Below are 18,401 nucleotides of genomic sequence, written 5' to 3' on the forward strand. Positions count from 1 at the left end.
GAGGGGAGATGGAAAACATGCCAGAGAAGAAAGGGGAGAAGCAGAAGGCAATCCCTATGACTCCTGAGCTATCAGCAAATGCGGGCCAGACATGTTTGCCAGAGCAAGAGGACTGACACAAGCTCTCCCTCTGTCAGTGTAAACCACCAAGCCTCTGGTTGAGGCAGTGACATTCCTGCCAGCGAGCATCTTACACCTGCCCTTCCCAGAGGGAAAAGCAAGCCCCTGAACAACTTTCTGGAAACTTCTGCTCCCCTGATAACCTCTAGAATAATAAGCCTCTGAAGCTATTTTTCTATCCCCAAAGGGAGTTCTGGGTCCTCTGTGAGGTTTCATCCCAGTCCTGGGACCAAGGAAGGCCCCTGCTTGTTCTCACATTCTCCCAAGGGAACCCTGGGACCAGCCACAGGCTCACCTGCACAAAAACAGGAAACACCAGGACTCTGGGGGCCAGGGTGACGTAGGTGCCATAGCTCGAGTGAGGGACATGCGACCTCAGGGCTGAGCAGTCTTGGTAGTTGCTGTGGCCCTTCATGGTCTGCACCGTCTTCATCAGCCGGGATTTCTTGCCTAGGCCTGTGTAGGATTTCCCTTTAGTGGGAGTCCCTGGTTCTGTGGAGAAGAGATGAGGGGGACAGTGAGGCGCTTCCATCACCCCTCAAAGCATCCCCTCTGTAAGAACCAGGAATAGAGACTTGCTCAATGGACACCGCTCCAGGCAGTCTCAGCCTCAGCCTTGGCCTCAACAATTCCTCATGCTGTAAGGAGAGATGCTGTCACATGAAGGAGCACCTCTAGAGCTAGGATGGAGCAGCCAGGCCACAACTATGACAGGGGAAGTTACCCCCCAGGACCCCTGATGACCCAGGCCCCAAAACAAAACTGTTCATTTATGAGTCTTGCACTTTTAAAAAACTGAGAAATTGGCTAGGCATGGCAGCATATCCTGTCATCCCAGTCCCTGGGAAGCTGCAGCAGGAGGACCTCAAGACCAAAGCCAGCCTGGGCTACACAGCAAGACCCAGTCTCAAAATAACACAAAACCATGAAGCCACAAAAATTAAGAAATTGCTCCTATCTAAAAACTCAGATCTGACCTCACTGAGCCTGCAGTTCCACATGGCACAGTTAGTTGGAGCAGATGTGACTGTCCAAGTAGTAGGATATGTGCTTACTATCCTCCACCAACCCAGCTCTCTACCCATTACCTCCTTCCCAGGCTCTGTGGACAAAGATCTGTTCCCTATGGTGGTGGCAGAGACAATGGGCTTTGCCAGGGGAACAGCAGGGTCCGCTCTCCACTGGCTCCTGCTACCAGGAGAAACAGGCCAGCCCTTCCCTGACCAGGGTGCCAGGTCTGGATCTCAGAGCCCAGGCTTCCCCTAGCTTTCTGCAGCCAGAGCTGAACAGGTAGCCTGAACCAGCTACCTCTCAGGAAAGCTCCCCACCAACCTTGCCACCAGAGTAAGGTCACAGCTCAGAGGTTTCACACTTGTTTCCTCCTTCCCACCCTATACTTCTTCTCACAGAGAGGTGAGAAAAACAAGTGAACTGCCCCCAGCTCCACAGGTGACCAGTGATCACAGCTGAATCTGGGGGCAGCACTAAGAACTGTAGGAACTCAAACCACTTCCTGCCACTTTATGAGTAGTTTAGAAAGCAAAAAGAACAGATACCCAGATAGAGACAGGCGGCCAGGGAAGAAGTCATATAGTTCCTGGGGAGGACAAGGGGTAGAGAGGCCCTGCGTATCCAACCTGGCCCTCTACTGAGAGAACCCACCCAGCATCTCAAGATCTAACCTAGATTCCAGTTGACTAAGACCCCTAAACTTGAGCTCTGACTTCCCAAGTCAAAGACTGGCTATGCAACACCAAACAGTCTCCATCCCTCTCTGGACAATGCGAAGATAATCTACTTTATTATCTCACCTGGTCCAGGCAGCCAGGTAGGAACACACACCAAAGGCCCCATGGGAAAGGGTTCGGAGGACCAGAGTGGTATGTGGTTGTGGGATGGATTATCTCAAACCCTAAGCCAGTCATCTGAGACAGCAGGACAGAGAAGGCCACTAGGCCTGGAACCATGCTGTGGGTGCAGTCACAAGGGCAGCCTGAACTGGACAGGCTAATTTGACATTCTAGAGAAGAGAAGGTAAAAACCACCTGGGACTGACAAGCAGGGTCTGAGACCAACTAGACCAAAATGAAGGAAAGATACAGTTTACAAGGGCAAAATCTAGGTGCTGTGCCCTAAGTCTCAGGCTTTCAAAACATTCTGTTTCTTCCCTTCCCTGGCCCAGCTGCCCAGCTGTCAAAGAATCTTCACCTTGGGCCACCTGACCTATCATTCTGCTTTCAGAGAGGAAAGACCTGCTTACCCCCATTTTCTAGACAAGAAAACAGAGGCCTAGAGTGCTTAGCCAATTTGCCCAAGGTCACTCTGCTCATAAATGATTCCAGGCAGGAGCAGTCCCAACCCAAGTGGCAGTCGCCCTTGAGCTCATTAGCCACACCCCTCTGGAGATATGGGACAAAGGTTGTGGCTCTCCAGGATGATTTCCCAAGTTATCCTTTTTTTAGAACAGTCCAGATTGCAACCCAGTTGCTGAGATCCACGAAGGCAAACTCGTTACTTCCCACCTGATACCTCTCATGCCCAAATCCAGTATCATCCCCATTTCTTCTAATGCTGCCTCCCTGACCAAACACAGTAATTACACAGCTTTGCTCCCAGCTTTGTGAGCTCTGGCAATCATCCAACCCTGGCAGTGGTGAATCTGAGGCCAGGCTGCCCTCACAGGACAGAGGACAAAGCTGAGGGCACCAGTAGCCCTGGGGCACATGCCAATTACACCCAGACCGGCAATCCAGGCTCTGGAAGGGCATCAGACCCCATTCAACGCAGGATGGCTGAGCCATTCCTGCTATTCAAAGCAGAATAGCTGAGTTCTGCCTCCTGAAAGGCTATTTCCTGGCAGGCCATCCAGAGGACTCAGAGGGCGGTACCCTACTGACAGCCCTAACCTCTGGACAACCCCGAGTGTGTGTAAGGGAAGCCATGTGCCCTGAATTTCACTCCTTCCTCCAAACTCCAGGACTTGGAGCTGCAAAGAACCCCCGGGAACAGGCAAAGATACCCTCTGATACCAAAAGAATCATTGCGATGAAATATAAATGAATCAAATCAAGATCTTGACACAGGGCTGGGAGATGGCTTATTTGGTAAAGTGCTTGCTACACTACCATCAGGACCTGAGTTTGATCCCCAGCACCCACATAAAAAAACTAGGCATGGTGGCATGTGCTTGTAATCCCAACACTGGGGAGGCAGAGTCAGGTGAATCCCTAGGGCTCACTGGCTGACCAGTCTAGCCTAATCAGCAAACCTCAGGTCCCTGTGAGAGAGTCTGTCACAAAAAAGTAAGACTTGAGGCATAATAACTGAGGATGACCTCTGACCTTCACACACATACACACAAACATGAACACACACACACACACACAAGACCTTGATAGAAGACATTCAGAAGGTTGCCGTTGTTATTAACATCATCTTCATTCGTTTCTTAGACTTTGTGCCCTTCTCAATATTGTATTTTCAGAAGGGAGTAAAAACATAGTTCAGAACCAACCACTGAGGTATCTCTGGAACTGCAAGGGAACAAATTCCAGAGATCCCAACCCACATCCATGTGCCCACATAGGCGACACACCTCCCCATCTGCCTTACTCAATGACTAGGCTTCAAACCTATACAGACAACCAGAGTCATTCTCTTTTATCACTCTACCAAAACTCTACCAAGTCTCGGGCTGCCCAATCAGCCTTGGATCTGATGCTGGGCCCACGAAATTACACCAGACCTAGTCCTACCCTTAAAGTCACCATTTAGCAGTGACATCTTCATTCTAACCTAATGTGCCCACTAAAAGCTTTTTAGACACTTACTGCTGAATCTCTATCAGGTTCCTCCCCAGAAGGAGCATAGCTTCTTTTTCTGGCAGGCTAGGCCCAACTGCGCACAGGCCCCAGCAGGGAGGAAAAGGACCTTCCATCAGCAATCCTGAGGCTGATGGAAGCCCCTCTCCTCAGTGGCCCAAATATCCATCACATCACTGATGAAGGGAACAGCACAAAACAAATCTCAGATTGGCTGAGGAAAGCCCACTTTTTTTTTTCTTCTTTCATTTATTTATTTTTATGGGGCTTTTGGCTACTCTAACATTCCCCCCTCTGAAGAGGTAACCCTAAAATCTTTTAAGGATTAGATACAAGCTCCAAAATACTTTTGACATTTTTGGCCTTTGGAACAGAGTATGTTGCTAAGAATCCCAATGACATTTTGACTTTTAGCCAAGAAACTGCCTACATTTCTTTGGGGTCTTTTTACCCTGCCTAGCCAATTCCTACCTCCTATTCTTATCACGCCATCCTCTGAAGGGGTTACCCAAATTGCCAATAGGGAATCGGGACACAGACTGCTCTGGCTTCAGGAAAGCCCACTTTTAAGGAAGGAGGTCAAGGGTATTCGGTAGGCACTACGGCTCAATCTCACTCGAGGTGGGCCTCACAGGCCACCTGGCAAGGCTGGTCTTAACATTCCAGGCCAGCTGGACTTTTGGGTCAGAGATCTGTGTCAGGTGTGTGAGGGCCTAAGGGCAGGCCCTGCCAGCTCCTGCATGGAGACCCATATCCCAGGCTTCCTGGAGAAGTGGTTGCTTTGTGCCAACTTCCATTTCTGGCCAGGATTTGCAGGCCAAAGGAGAAGACTCCATTAAACATAGAGACTCTGTGCACTTCAGAGATGACTGCCCTGAATACCATCTCTCAACATGAAGCCAACTGCTCACAACCATTTTCCTACGGAATCCTCCCAACAAGCCCTGAACAGGAACCGCTGACCCCATTTCACAGGTACAGTGAGGAAACAATGACTCGCTCAAAGCTCAACAGTGGGAACTCTGACCTGAGGCCTCCCAGCTCCACATTCCAGGACTACCTTCCATTTAGGCCCAACCTTGGTGCTCATAGTCCCTAACAGATATGGTTGCTCAGCAACACTGGCTAACAGCCAAATGCCTGAGTCCTGAGCACCTGTCTCTTAGACGGCTCTTGAAGTTTCCCCCTTGTCCTCCTCAGTTCTGGCTTCAAAGAAATACACTCTTGTTCAGTGAAGGGGAAAGGGTCCGAAGAGAAAGAGGGTCTGTCTGTCTCAACATGGTAGGCAGCCTTGACTTTGTCAGAAGGCCTCTGAACTTAGGGCAGGAAGTTGAGCTGGACCTCGGCTGAGCTAACTGTCTCTCCAAGCCCAGAGAGCATGGTATAGTGGACAACTTACCTTCAGGGATGGTATCCTCTTGGTACACAGGTCGCAGCAGCTGCAAGAGAAACAGGAGAAGCAGCTCAACCCCAGGAATGAGGAAGCGGAGCACCTCAGGGCGTGAGGGAAACACAGCAGCTCTCTTAAGGAGCAGAGGTGGGAAGAAAGCTGGAGGAAGTTTGAGAAATGCTGGGTTAAACAAGGTAAAGCCACTTTCATTGCCGGATGCCCTTCAAACCTTAGAAAGACTAATGTGCATTGGGAGTCTTCCAGAAGGGAAGAGTACAGAATAGTTCCCAAAAGCTCATGACCTTGGAACACTGTTTTTTTCCTAGAGTATCTCATGGGACTAATGGTTTCTTTCGGGGCGGGGGGTAACTCTCCATCATCCCACCACACAATCATGCAGTATCTGTGTGCATACTTCCTATGAGAGGGGGCTGATCACCTAGGAAAGGAGAGCACACAGCAGAAAATTGTGGTCTGGTAGAATCACTTCCGGCAGTGAGTGGGTTCTGGCTTCACCTCTGTTCCGAGGCTGGTCTCTACCCAGGTCAGCCTTGCAAAGGCCAGAGGTCACTAATCCCATCTTCTTGACTAACACTACCAAGCCCCCACACACACACCCTATTCTCTACCCTCCCCATCCCCCAACCCCTACCCCTCGAAGGCTCCTCACATTACAATTTTATGTCTTGGAGATATCTTAACCTCCCACAGGGACCCAGTGCCCTTCCCCTTCCCCACACCAGCTGTTCATACCTGGCTGCCAGGGTTCAGTGGGGCCAGGATGATATAGTTGGGATCAGTAGGAGTCGTGGCCCGGGACAGTGGCGGCAGAGTGTGCTGGCCCCCACGTTTGCCCACCTCGGTGTAGCGTTCCCAGCCACCAAGCAGCAGCCCATCTGAGCTGTCACACACCAGGTGGCAGCTGTGGCGATGCTCAGGTCGTGCCTGGATACCATGGGTGCAGTTCTTCTCCCGCTTGTTAGGGGGTGACAGGAGATCATGTGTTGACTTGCAGGAGGCCCGCCGCAGGACCCCACCGTCTGGCCCTGGCTTCACTTGAGGGATCATACGCCACACGAGCAGGATGATCTCACTGGGGCAACTCCTGGAAATTCCACAGAGAAGTTCAGATTGAGGGACACCAAAGTCAGCCAGGATGGGGAGCCTGCAGGCCAGAGAGCAAGAGAAGAGAAAGCAAACACAGAGAGACACTACCAGTGGGGCAGGAAGGGATGGAGGAGCCCATGGCAAGCAGAGACCTAGAGGGGTCTACGATCAACTCTAACTTAAGGCTCATTCAGCAGTGGCTAAGAAGGATGCTGAGGGCCAAGGCCAGACTCAACAAGAGAGAGCACTTGCTGTGGGCAAGATACAAGCAAGGTGGGGCAAGCAAACTACCAGAATGCTGTTTTCACCCAGTCATTGTAGAATCAAATCTAAACAGGCCATTAGGGTCTTACCCCAGGAGGTCAAATTCAAGGGACTCAAATATTTTATAGAATAAAGTTTAAATTGTGCAACTGAAACTTCTGAACTGTCTACATACCCTTAAACAAAGGGTTTAGCTCTTCAATAGCAGGAATAATTAGCTAAAGTGGAACCGATCCCCAGGAGACATGTCAGAGACCACGGGCAGGGTCTGTTAGAAAGCTTCTTTCCTGCTGTTTGCTGTGGGATCCAAAATTGATCTGAGCCTGAACCTTCTGTTTTTAGGCCAAGAAATGGATTCCCTGAGGAGCAATGAGAATTGCTCACAGCTGGGCAAAGAAGGGACCAGCAAGAGTGGGGTGGAGCGAGGCAGTGTGCCCAGGGCTGGGTGGAGAAGATATGCCATCAGCAGAGGCTTCCACCACCCACAACCCCTGTCACCGGATCTCATGTGCCAGCTCCACGCATTTCCAGTGCTCCACAGGCCTCTCATTCAGTTGTAGAACCGTGTCCAGCTGCTGCAACCCTGCCCGCTCTGCCGGGCCCCCTGTAAGAACAGGAAAAGCTGCTAGAGGACCACTGAGGCCAAGACATGGAGTCCTTTGCTTCCCTGGCAACTTGGACAAGAATTGCCTCCCACCCCCGCTCCGTTCCTCTCTGTTTCCCTATCTGTGAAATGAGGTGCTAAATTAGGTGACCAGTGAGGGCAGCACCCTATGTCCTCTCCTCCTCTCACCCTGGTGTGTCCCCCCGACCCCCTGCACTACCTGTCCTTCTATCCAGGTGCCTCCTAGAACAGTAAAGAAGGAACATCCCTTTTGTTGCTATTACTGATGGTGTGTGTGTGTGTATGTGTGAGATTATATATGTGTACATGTGCACATATATGTACATACATGTAAAGGCCAGACCTTGTAAAGAGTGACCTCAAGCGTCACTCTTCAGGTGCTGTTCTTTTTTTCTTTAGACATGGTCTCTCACTGTCCTGGGAATCACCAAGTAGGCTGGGCTAGCTGGTCAGGGAACCCCAGGAAGCATCCTGTCTCTGCTTCCCCAGTAGTGTGATTATAATCATGAGTTACCATGCCTGGCTTTTTTACATGGGTTCTAGGGAATAAACTCAAGAGCCTCATTCTTAAAAGGTAAGCACTTCATCAATGGAGTTATCTTCCTAGCATCTACTTATTTTGTTGTTGCTTGTTTGTTTTTGTTTGTTGGTGGTGGTAGTGGGGAGCAAGGTGTCACTATGTAGATGTGGCTGACCTTGGACTTCTACCTCCTGAGTGCTGAGATTACAGGAATGAGCCCCTGCACCCAGCTAGGAATGTCCATCTCTAATTTGCAAATAGATTGAAATACCAATTCCAAATAGAGCTCATAAATGGCTCTCATCTCTCATGCAGACATTACAAAGGTTCAAGTTTAGTTTCTCTTCAAAAACGACTGGGAATCAGGCCAGGTGTGGTGGCACATGCCTTTAATCCCAGCACTTGGGAGGCAGAGGCAAGAGGATCTCTGTGAGTTCAAGGCCAGCCTGGTCTACATAGTGCATTCCAGGACAGCTGAGGCTTCAGGGAGACCCTGTCTCAAAAAGACAAAAAAAAAAGGGGGGGAACAGTAAGAGCTAAAGAAGCAGATGAATCTTATTACATTGCTATCTGACCCACACATATTTTGTAAATCACTAAAGGACTGAAGACACTAAATGAGCAGTGGTACCAAAGCAAAAGGACTGGGAATCAAAATACAAAATCTATCATCATTTTAATTTTTTAAAAATGGGTCTACTTTCATAAACCTTAGATTCATCTGTAGTCATAAATAAAAATATATTATTCTTTTCCTTTTGAAAACCTAGACTCCACTCCAGTGTGAGGACCCCTTCCAGCTCCAAACTGTCTGAAAAGGCTGGCTGCTTGATGGGAGAGTAGGACTGGCATCCTGTGCCACTCACTTACCAGAATCCACAGCCTGGACTCGGACTGGAGAGTCACAGCAGATTGTGAAGCCAAAGCCGTCTTTGCCCCTCGGGATGGTGATCTAGGACACAGCCCTGCCCAGTCACTGCAGAGTTTTGAAGCTGGGAAGCTCATAAGCCCCACCCAAAGCCACCCTCCTCTCCTCATGAACCAGAGCCAAGGAGTCAGTCAGCCTCCCTGTCCCTATCTGAGACCAGGCATCTTACCACCAATTTATGAGCCAAGCAGGAGGCTGGCAGCTAATGCAGAGGCCAGAATGAACGGGGGTCTGGGAAAGGTGGGCCTTGCCCACCTTGGTCCTGGCAAAAGAGTTTCGAGCCCTTTACCCAAGGGCCCTCGGGAGACGCACCTCCCCTCCCAACCCAAGGCCCACTGCCTGCCCCACTCCCGTCTTCCTTTCCCACAGAGGTCTTGGGATCTCAGCTGAGGGCTGGCCTTGGGTGAGGGACCCAGAAATGAAACCAAACAGGGGTCTGCCCTCCCAGTGCTCCAGGGAGGGAAAACTAGGCCACACTCACTCAGCTTCTGGCCAAGGGTCAGAGAAAGAGAGCTGGGGTTCACAGGCAAGCTTGATCAGAGCCCCCTAGAAGCCAGTGAGGGCTCCCAAGTGAGAAGGCAGGCACAGCCAGGCCCCGTGACTGAACCTGCCCAAGCCTCTGACTTCACTGTGCCTGAGGAGGGCTGTGGACACAGCAGGAGCCCAGCCTCAACTTTTAGAAGTCCCACCAAAGGGCTGTAACATCTGAATGCTCTTTCCAAATCAACATACTGTAATCCAGCTCCTACTCTGTGACAGGCCTTACAGAAATACACAGGCATAAGGCCTTGGTCTCTGAGAAGCACAAGTGCACACAGATTTCTCCAGCAGAGCGTGACAAGCAACAGAGCAAGACAGGACTGGGCCACAAGCAATCCTGTGTGCTGTGATTGCACACACCACACCCGTGCATGGTAGGAGCTTAGCAAAGGCTTTGTCAGAGAGGGCAGTGGCAGCATCCCCCTTAAAAAATGATTTGGTATGCAGCATAGCCCAGAGGCTCATTTAGACTAAGTCAGTAAAGGACTTTCAGAAGGCACCCAAGAGACCTCTAGAAGAGGGAGGACTCAGAGTAGATCCCAAAGAAGCACAAAGAAAAGGTGTCCTGGCCAAGGTGAGGAAGGAAACAGCTCAGCAAGCCTGGAAAGGGTTAAGGGCACCTGCCTACTGTCTCCTTCTTTAAGGGTTATCTCTTAGGTCTGGGCACCTGCATTCACCCGCTGGTATCCTAAGGCCAGGTACAAGAAAGGGGAACAGGCAGGAGCCCAGGTTGAACAAGGGCCCCCGAGGCTCTGCTTCCCACCAGCCTTGGGCCTGGATTCAAAGCAAGTTTTTAAAACAGGAAATCTGACAGACAAGGGGAAGGAGGAGGGGGCAGGAAAATACCCTGTTCCCATAAGAATTCTGGGAAAACACATAGCTAAGGCAGGAAGAGAAAAAAATGGAAAGAAAGAAAGAAAAACAAAGCCAGGAGAGTGTGGAAAGCTAGAGAAAAAGAGAGACCACTGGTTACCAGGCCAGCCTGAGCCCAGAGAGGACAGCAGGAACTAGTCTATGGGACCAGCAGAGATCTGCAGGGGACTTGCAGCCCACCCTCTAAGCCACTCAGAAGTCTATCGAGCACTGCCGCCATCCTATCCCACCATGGCACCGAGGGTAGCCTCTCCTGCCTAGGAATGGGCCCTAGCCCCCAGCTCAGGGGCTAACAGCTTTGGGGTAGTGGCCCCACTGCTAAGTCCGAAGAGGAATGTGTTTCCACACTCTGGTGCTCTGGCCCAGGCTGGCACAGGAGCCCCTCCACTTTCCAAGCGCCAGCCCGGAGCACAGTCCAACCCTGGTAGCAAGCAAGGGGAGATAGGAGAGGGAATGTGAAGAAGTAAGAACTGTGACGGACTGTGATGCCAGCAGACCTGTGCTCTGGCCATCATGACCACTGAGCATGCAGAAGGTGGTATCCAAAGAGTCTGTCCATCACTGTACCCCAAAGGGAAGGGGGTTTCTGCAGGCCCATTTTACAGAGAAGGAAATCAAAGTCCAAGGTCCAAAGTAAGTATCCCCCACCATCCCTCCTCTCTGACCTCGGGCCTGAGGAGCCAGACCATCCTGCCCTGACTCTGAGAGCTCAAAGACTCCTGACAGAGGCTGCCCTTCCCTGGGTCGTTCTTGTTCTTTCCTGTCAAGGGCAGGTACTGCCACCGCTCCCGTGACTCAGTCATGCTGGACAACCTGCCTAAGTCCCTGATGTCCTGCCACATCTGGACTTCTGTCCCCAGCTGCCACCATTTATTGACCACTCCCTAGATGTAGGCGGCAGACACTGAGCCAAGTGCTTCATATACACTGTCCCTTTATTCCCACAGGCTTGTCCCTATTTCAGTGGCAAGAGAACCAGGTCTCAGAGAGGTAAAGTGACTTGCTCAAGAGAAGCAGCCAAAGGGAGCCAAGTTGACCTGTAGCTCCGGTCCCACAGAAAGTCTGGAGCTCTCAATTCTGCCCCAGCTTCTAATGCAGGAGCCATCTTGCTCTGAGTCCAGAGCCATAGGCCCAGCCCATATATACAGCTGGCCCTATGCTGACCACCACCACAACGCAGTCACCTGGACCTTTGGCCAAAGGAGACCTGATACTTTGTATCTTCCCATCTAGTGCTCCTCCTGCCTTACCACTCTGCCTCCCAAATGCTCACATCACAACTGTTCTGCTCAGCTGAAGAAGGCAGAAAGCACATGTTGGGGCCATCAGGGCAAAACCTGAGAGCTGGGGAAGATTGATGAGAACATCTGGGTCCCCAAGTGAAAGATATGGGTACAGGGGACCCTCCAGACATCTCCCTGGGACCTACACACTAAAAAGTCAAGACCCAGATTCCAGTGAGAGAATTTTTACAGACAGAACAATTCATATGCTCCCTCCAGCTTGAACACTCCCCAAATCTGGTTATCTCTTACCTTCATCCTCACTGACCCCACTCCTATTTTATAAGAAAGAAAAGCCCAGTTCCAGAAGAATCTCAGGGGCAAACATGGCCACCACTCCCCTCTCTGCCCCAGCTTCCAAGCCCAGGGGTTAAGAAGTAAACACCTCAGTGAAGTTGGACTCAAAAGCCACAGGGAACCCCAAGCCACCTCAAGGCATCGTGGTGACAGGGGGAACACATATGTACACACAGAGATATCCTACCTCACACACAGCACACACCACCACACACAAAGGACAGAATGGGTGCTGCTGCACATCAGAAGTAAGAAGTCAGTAAAAATACAGCCCTCCAGAAACACCCAGCTGCCTAGCCCCAAGCCACTAGCAGTCTAGATCTGAGGTGCCTATGTTAACAATCACCCCCTCCCCAGATGATAAGAGCAGAAAATCAGTTAAATGATCTCACCAAGAACAATCACCAGTGGATAGGATAACACACAGGGCCAGCCTCAGCTGCCTCTAACATGGAGCAGCAGGTAGCAGGCTGGGCCATGGGTCTAGCCCTAGCCTCTATCTTTCCCCCATATTGAAATGTGCCTGCAGGAGGAGACGTAGAAGGTCTTGTAGAGAGAGACGTCCTATATGGGTATGCTCTCCCATCAACTCACAGCTTCACATGGGACCCCAAAGGGCCAAGCACCCACCTGTTGGTAGCGCCGCTCTGAGCACACCTTGCAGAGCCCATTGAAGCGGTTCATGGCTGCAGGTCCTGTCTCGGCTGCCGCCCCATGAAAACCCAGCTCTCCCCCCAGCAGCGGGAGCCCACACTGCCCCGTCAGCCTGGCATGATCGCCCTGGGAAGCCCGGCTCACAGAAGAATGGCAGGAAATCACCTCTCACCTCCCCAAGCCCCGTCTGCACTGTGTGCCTCTGCAGATAAGCCCGAAGGCTTCCTGAAACCTCACAGTGACAAGGAAGAGGGAGAGTTTTATATTAAAATTCCTGTCAACTAGTTAGTATTCCTCGGGCCCAGCGGGGAGAGGGCGCCTTTGTTCTGACTGCATTCTCTGCCCTGGGCCACTTTGTGAGCTCAGTGTTCTCACAAACACCCCTCTCTGCCTGCTAGAGGGAAACTCAGGCAGAAAACACACCCCACTCTGCACCAGCATGCCTCCCTGCAAGTCCCAGAGTTCCCAGTAGCAAATCCAGGGGACTAACCCAGTGGATACAATGTGGGGTGCCCTGAGCATTGAAACTATAAACAGCACATCACAAGTCAGGGAACAAAAATATCTGAAGATTGACGATCACTCCAGAGCTTCTTAAAAGTCAGTTTCTTCATCCACAAAAGTGGACTGCATGAAGGGACTGAAGGTTCATGGGTCATATGGTTAAATGTGAAAGTGGGTTCCAAACCATCAGGGAATCCAGCCTCCACATCTTAGTAATATAGAAACTGAAACGGTGGAAGGTTACAGTCAAATGCCAGGGCAGAACCCAGGCCCTGCAGTCCCCACCTTGTAGTCCCAGGATCACCTCCTACTGAGTAGCATCAGCCCAGCCCCCTCTGCCCATCTAGGAGCCCATGAGGAAGCCCACCTGCTCACATATGTCTACAGAAGAGAATAGAGGTTGTCTTTGGTTTGGTTATTCTGTGTCCATGGGCAGGTAACCCACATCTCTAGTCCTCTCTTTCCCCATCTTCAGGATGCAGGATTTGAACAGGTGACCTCTAGTAGCTTTCCCCAAGCCTCTGCCAAGCATACTGTCTTTGCTAGGCACTACAGACTCTAAGTATACAAGTCCCCAAATACAACGCACCTAAGAACAGTGTTCCCAGGGACTTAGGACTTTGTGCAAAAGTCTCTAGGACAAAGCAGGACTTTCAATAAGCCACTGAGAGACCTGTAATGTTGACGTACGTGTAGTTCCCACAAATCACCAGGGTGGCTCCCTGATCACCACCCTCTCACAGAGAGAGGAAGGAAGATCTTTGCAGCTATCCCCTGAAGCTAGTCCCAGTTAAGTCACAGAAAACAGATCTAGCAAGTTTCTTCAACACTGTGGTGTCCAATACAACAGGAGCTAGACTTATGTCCAGGGAAAAGTGAAATTACTTAAAATGAAATGAAGTTGCTGTTGAGTTCTTCAGTTCCACTAGCCACAACCAAGTGCTCTATAACCACAGGCAGCAAGCAGCCATTATGCTAGACAGTATGCTTCACAAGGGCTGGACCACTGTTCTATCCTGGCACCCAGCATCAGGCTGGGTCCATACACATGTAGCCACCTCATGACGCAGGATGGAGTGGATGAATGGAGTCAAGTGAAGAGGTTCACTAGATTGCAATATACCTGTAGGTTAAGATGTCAGGGAATATACCAACATCATGTCTTCCTAGCTAGGACACACTCCAGAGACAGCGTGACACAGTGCACAGAAGGGACAAGACCACACCTTTCTCAGAGCCATTGTCCACTACCTGCTGTGTGGCCACAGAAGCAACATAACTCTTTTTTTTGAGACAAAGTCTCCTTGTGGCCCCAGCTGGCCTGGAACTCACTATGTAGACCAGGCTGGTCTCAATCTCACAGAGAAATCTTCCTGCCTCAGTCTCCTGACTGCTGGGATTAAAGGCCTATGCCACCATACCTGGTGACACAACATTCTTGAGTCTATGTGTCCCCTTATCTGTAAGGGGGAATGGTTACCACACCTCAGAGGAGGTGGAGAGGGTTAGATCACAATAGTACTAAAGGGTTAATTGATCCCTGGGGATTTAATTTCTCTTCTTTAAGTTAGAGAGAACCGTGGGTCACCTTTACAGGTTCTGCAATTTGGAGAATTCTCCCAAATCCTTTTGTGCCATTCCTCTCCAGATTCAAAGCTCTTATGGAGTGAGAACCCATCACTCTCAGGTTCATGGTCGCTCCCCAGCCTCACAGGCCTAACCTGAGAAGGTGACTTGGCTGTAGTTCTAGGGAAAGCTGGGAGCCTGGGGATCTAGGGGAAAAGGAGGATTCCGTTTCCAGAGGCCCAAAGCCAGACAGATCCAGTCACCTCCATTTCTTGGCTTCTTCCCATCTCTACAAACATGAATAACCTGAGAAAAGCATCTATTTCCTATGACACACCTTAGGAAAGTCAAGAATTCTCTCTTCACAGTGCACCAAGTGCTGCCCTCTTTCAGACCAAGAGGTTGACAAGGGGGGAACCAGAGTGCCCCTGGAGCCACGCTCACGTTCCACCAGTCCCACACAACCTTGTCCCCACCTACCTGGAGTTTTTCACCATTCTCAGGGTCCTCATCTCCTGGTATTCTCAACAGTATGTCTAGAAGGTAACAGAGCAGAGTCAGAAAGGGCCCAGGCACCAGACCTTCCAAGGGTGAAACTGTCAGGACCATTCCTGGCCTCCCAGACACAAGGAGGCCAAAGCTCAGGTCAGGTGGGGCTTGGGAGCCAGGGCTGCATGGGAAAGGACAAGACTGAGGAGACATCCAAACCCTGAGCCTGAGGTTCAGGGCAGGGCCTAAATGCCGGTCTACAGAGGTGGGCAGCCCAAGGTCAGCAGACAGTGCAGAGGGGCTGCTTAAGACATGGAGTCTGAGAAGGAGTCTCGGGAAGTCCTGCAGCCTCTGTGAGTGAAGCAGGGGAACCGATCTGTGTGGGGCCAGGTGACACCCACTCTGAGGAAAGTCCACACCATATGGTAATGTTGCCCTAGGCAGTCCTGAAGGCACTGGTGAGAAATCCCTGGGGAGGCAGGGACTGGTGCTCCACTCAGGAAGAAGGGACGAGGAGCTGCAAGGATGTGGACACACCTCTCAGGGGCCGTAGCCGTCGCCTGGCCACCTTCAGGTGCTTGGTCCGGCCCAGGTCCTCCCCTAGCAGATAGTACCAACCACTGATCTCCTGTCACGAGAGAAAGAATGACATGATCAGACCAAGGAGGCAGAGGGCACAAGTCAGGCAGCCACCAATCCCCTTGAAAAGTAGCAGGCTAGACATCCTTCCTCAGAAACAGATGGTCCAGCCTCCCTGCCCGATGGCTGCCCCCTGCATGTCCAGGAAGCCTTCCCCGATGCTCTGGGTAGAAGTCAGTGTCTCTCAGCTTCTTATCCCTGGAAGACAACTGTGGACTTGCCTGCTTTCCCCTTTACCTGGAGCATGCACAAGCTCTTTGATTTAATACTGAGTCTAGTATACAGTAGGAGCGCATTAAACATTTGTTTAGAGAACAAAAAGGAGGGAGTAAAGGAGCAGTGAGAAGGCCAAAAAAGTAGATGCTCTGGGCTGGAGAGATGGCTCAGCAGTTAAAGGCACTGGCTGCTCTTGCGGAGGACCCAGGTCCAGTTCTCAGCACCTATGTGGCAGCTAACTTGTGTTCCAGATCTGATGCCCTCTTCTGATCTCTTCTGGCATTGCCTGACACAGATGCACTTACATGCATTCAGGTAAAACACACAAAAACATAAAATAAAAGTAAATAAAAATTTAAAGTAGAATGCCGGGCGTGGTGGCGCACACCTTTAATCCCAGCACTTGGAAGGCAGAGGCAGGCGGATCTCTGTGAGCTCAAGGCCAGCCTGGTCTACATAGTGAGTTCCAGGACAGCTGGGGCTGCAGGGAGGCCCTGTCTCAAAAAGACCAAAAAAAAATATTTTAAAGTAGAAACTCTGAGACCCCTAGGCAGTCTCCATGGGGAGCACCTTTCTGAGGAAAATTAATGCTGCAGCTGCAGTTAGGGGATCACAGGGACCCATAGACATCCCCTGACCTTGTTCCATGACACAAAGGCTGGGCAGCAGGTCACAAAACAGGCCACCAGGTCATTTCCAAAATGTGCAAAAGGAGTGTACTCCCACCTGCTCAGGGTTTCCAGTTAGGGGGTGCAGTGCAAGTAAGGGTGGACAAGGGATATGACCTAAAAGAAGGGATATTCATTCCATCAATAGCAGTGCTGCTCCCTCCTCCAGGGCACCTGCTGAACCCAGCAGATGCATCAGGAGGACCCTTGCCATGGGCTGCCAAGGGCACCCAGTCCTCTCATCCAGGGCAAGCCAGGAGTGCTCTGCCCCAAGGGACCTGCCAGTGTCCTTCATGGACCATTAGACTCAACATTTCCTAGGGGGCCTACAGGCTGCCAAATCTCTTTCTGAAGGGGACCCAAGCCCTCAGCCAGGCCAGTGACAACAACCTCTAATTCAGACTACCTCAGTGAGGTACCATGTCACAGATAGAAGCTCCAAGCATTTTTAGAGGAAGCCAGCCTGTATCAGCCTAAGCCTAAGTGGGCTGTTGTTCCAGAAGCTTCCTAGAAACCCACCTTGTCTGGAGTCAGAAGAGACTTCACCCCAAAGCTCATGCAGCCGATGAGTGCACGGTGCCTGGGAGAAGAACAAAGGGTGAGTACACCTGCCGCTCTGTTCCAGGACCTCCTTTGTCAAGTGTCCCACAATCTACTGACGCGTGTGGCTTACAGAGAGCACTTCCACCTGCATCAGCTCCTTTGTCCTTCCCACTTGTGAGATGGGTACAGACGAGTTATGCCCAATTCACAGAGGAAAAAAACCAGTCTCGGTTGATTCCTTTCCCAAGGTCTCAGGAGCAGATAGCAGTCAGGTCTGGGGCAACCTGAGCATCCTAGGCCTGGGCAGAGCACTCTCTTGACTACCACAGACGCTCAGGACTACCTGGAGGGCCTTGGCTATTCTTGTGCTGGATAGGTGGAAAGGACGGGCCATCAGGGACTCTTAGCCCCCATTTCAGCTGGGGACATACTGTGAGAGGAAAGGTATGAGACCTCAGCTCACACAGCTTTTCTTCAGATCCAAGCAGAACCTAGGCAGTTCTCAGATAGCTACAGACCAAGTTCCAAACACATCCAACACACAAAAGTCACAATGACCTGTTTGACCTGCCTGTCAGAGAGGTAGGAAGGCATGAGCCAGGGTCAGGCCTCACAGAATGTCAGACTACAATTCGAAGGGTGGAGTTCAAACTGGACCTCTTGAGTAATAGGAATGCAAAGTTCCTGGAGAATGTCCAACCATCAGGGACTAATTAACAGCTTTTAATAATGATGACATCAATTAATATTAATGAAATGCAAAAACTTGCCATTGTCAGAGAAAAGAACACTTACAAAGCCGCAGTTTCATGGGAAAGAGACCCACAAAAAGACTAACAGTGACTGTGTGTGTCTGGAGCGGGGAGTATTAGCAATTTTTGTTTTCACATTTTCACAGAGAATAGACACTATTTTTTAATAATCAGAGGGGAGGAGAGTGGTATATTTCTAAGCATTTCTCGAGGCTGGAGAGATGGCTCAGTGATTAAGAGCACTGACTGCTCTTGCAGAGGACCTGGGTTTGGTTCCTAGCACCCACATGGCAGCTAACAACCACCTGTAACTCCAGTTCCAGGGGATTCAATGCCCTCTTCTGACCCCTGTAGGCACTGCACAACATGGGTGTACTTACATACATGCAGGCAATATACTCATACACATAAAATAAAATAAAAACAAAATTTCTTAAAAAGTATATTTCTAAGCACTTCTGCTGTACCACATTCTACTTGGCCCTGATACTCGAGTCTTTTGTGGGTTTTAGTTTTTCTTTTTTTTTCTCTCCCATTCTCTCTTATTGCATCTCCCAACTCAGATTCCTTCATGCACTAGTTTGATAACTATCCAGAGACAC

At 50.6% G+C, this 18,401-nt stretch overlaps 1 protein-coding gene across 4 annotated transcripts in view; it reads right to left on the bottom strand.

Moving 5' to 3' along the window:
* The window catches only part of Rgs3 (regulator of G protein signaling 3), a 127,021-nt gene that overhangs the window by 73,062 nt on the left and 35,558 nt on the right, over positions 1-18,401 (bottom strand). For 2 of the 4 annotated variants that reach the window (XM_008833499.2, XM_008833505.3), the window contains exons 6-13: positions 17,024-17,084; positions 15,519-15,609; positions 14,973-15,028; positions 8,718-8,799; positions 7,201-7,306; positions 6,085-6,436; positions 5,341-5,380; positions 416-612 (exon numbers count right to left, since the gene is read on the bottom strand). In XM_008833499.2, the coding sequence (XP_008831721.1) occupies positions 416-612; positions 5,341-5,380; positions 6,085-6,436; positions 7,201-7,306; positions 8,718-8,799; positions 14,973-15,028; positions 15,519-15,609; positions 17,024-17,084 (985 nt within the window). Of the gene's footprint in view, positions 1-415; positions 613-5,340; positions 5,381-6,084; positions 6,437-7,200; positions 7,307-8,717; positions 8,800-12,398; positions 12,603-14,972; positions 15,029-15,518; positions 15,610-17,023; positions 17,085-18,401 lie in introns of those variants that run through there. The other 2 variants (XM_008833500.2, XM_008833506.3) reach the window with 1 other exon arrangement.

The sequence above is a fragment of the Nannospalax galili genome, unplaced genomic scaffold, assembly GCF_000622305.1.
Source record: "Nannospalax galili isolate Female #2095 unplaced genomic scaffold, S.galili_v1.0 scaffold34, whole genome shotgun sequence".
NCBI classification, from domain to species: Eukaryota; Metazoa; Chordata; class Mammalia; order Rodentia; family Spalacidae; genus Nannospalax; species Nannospalax galili.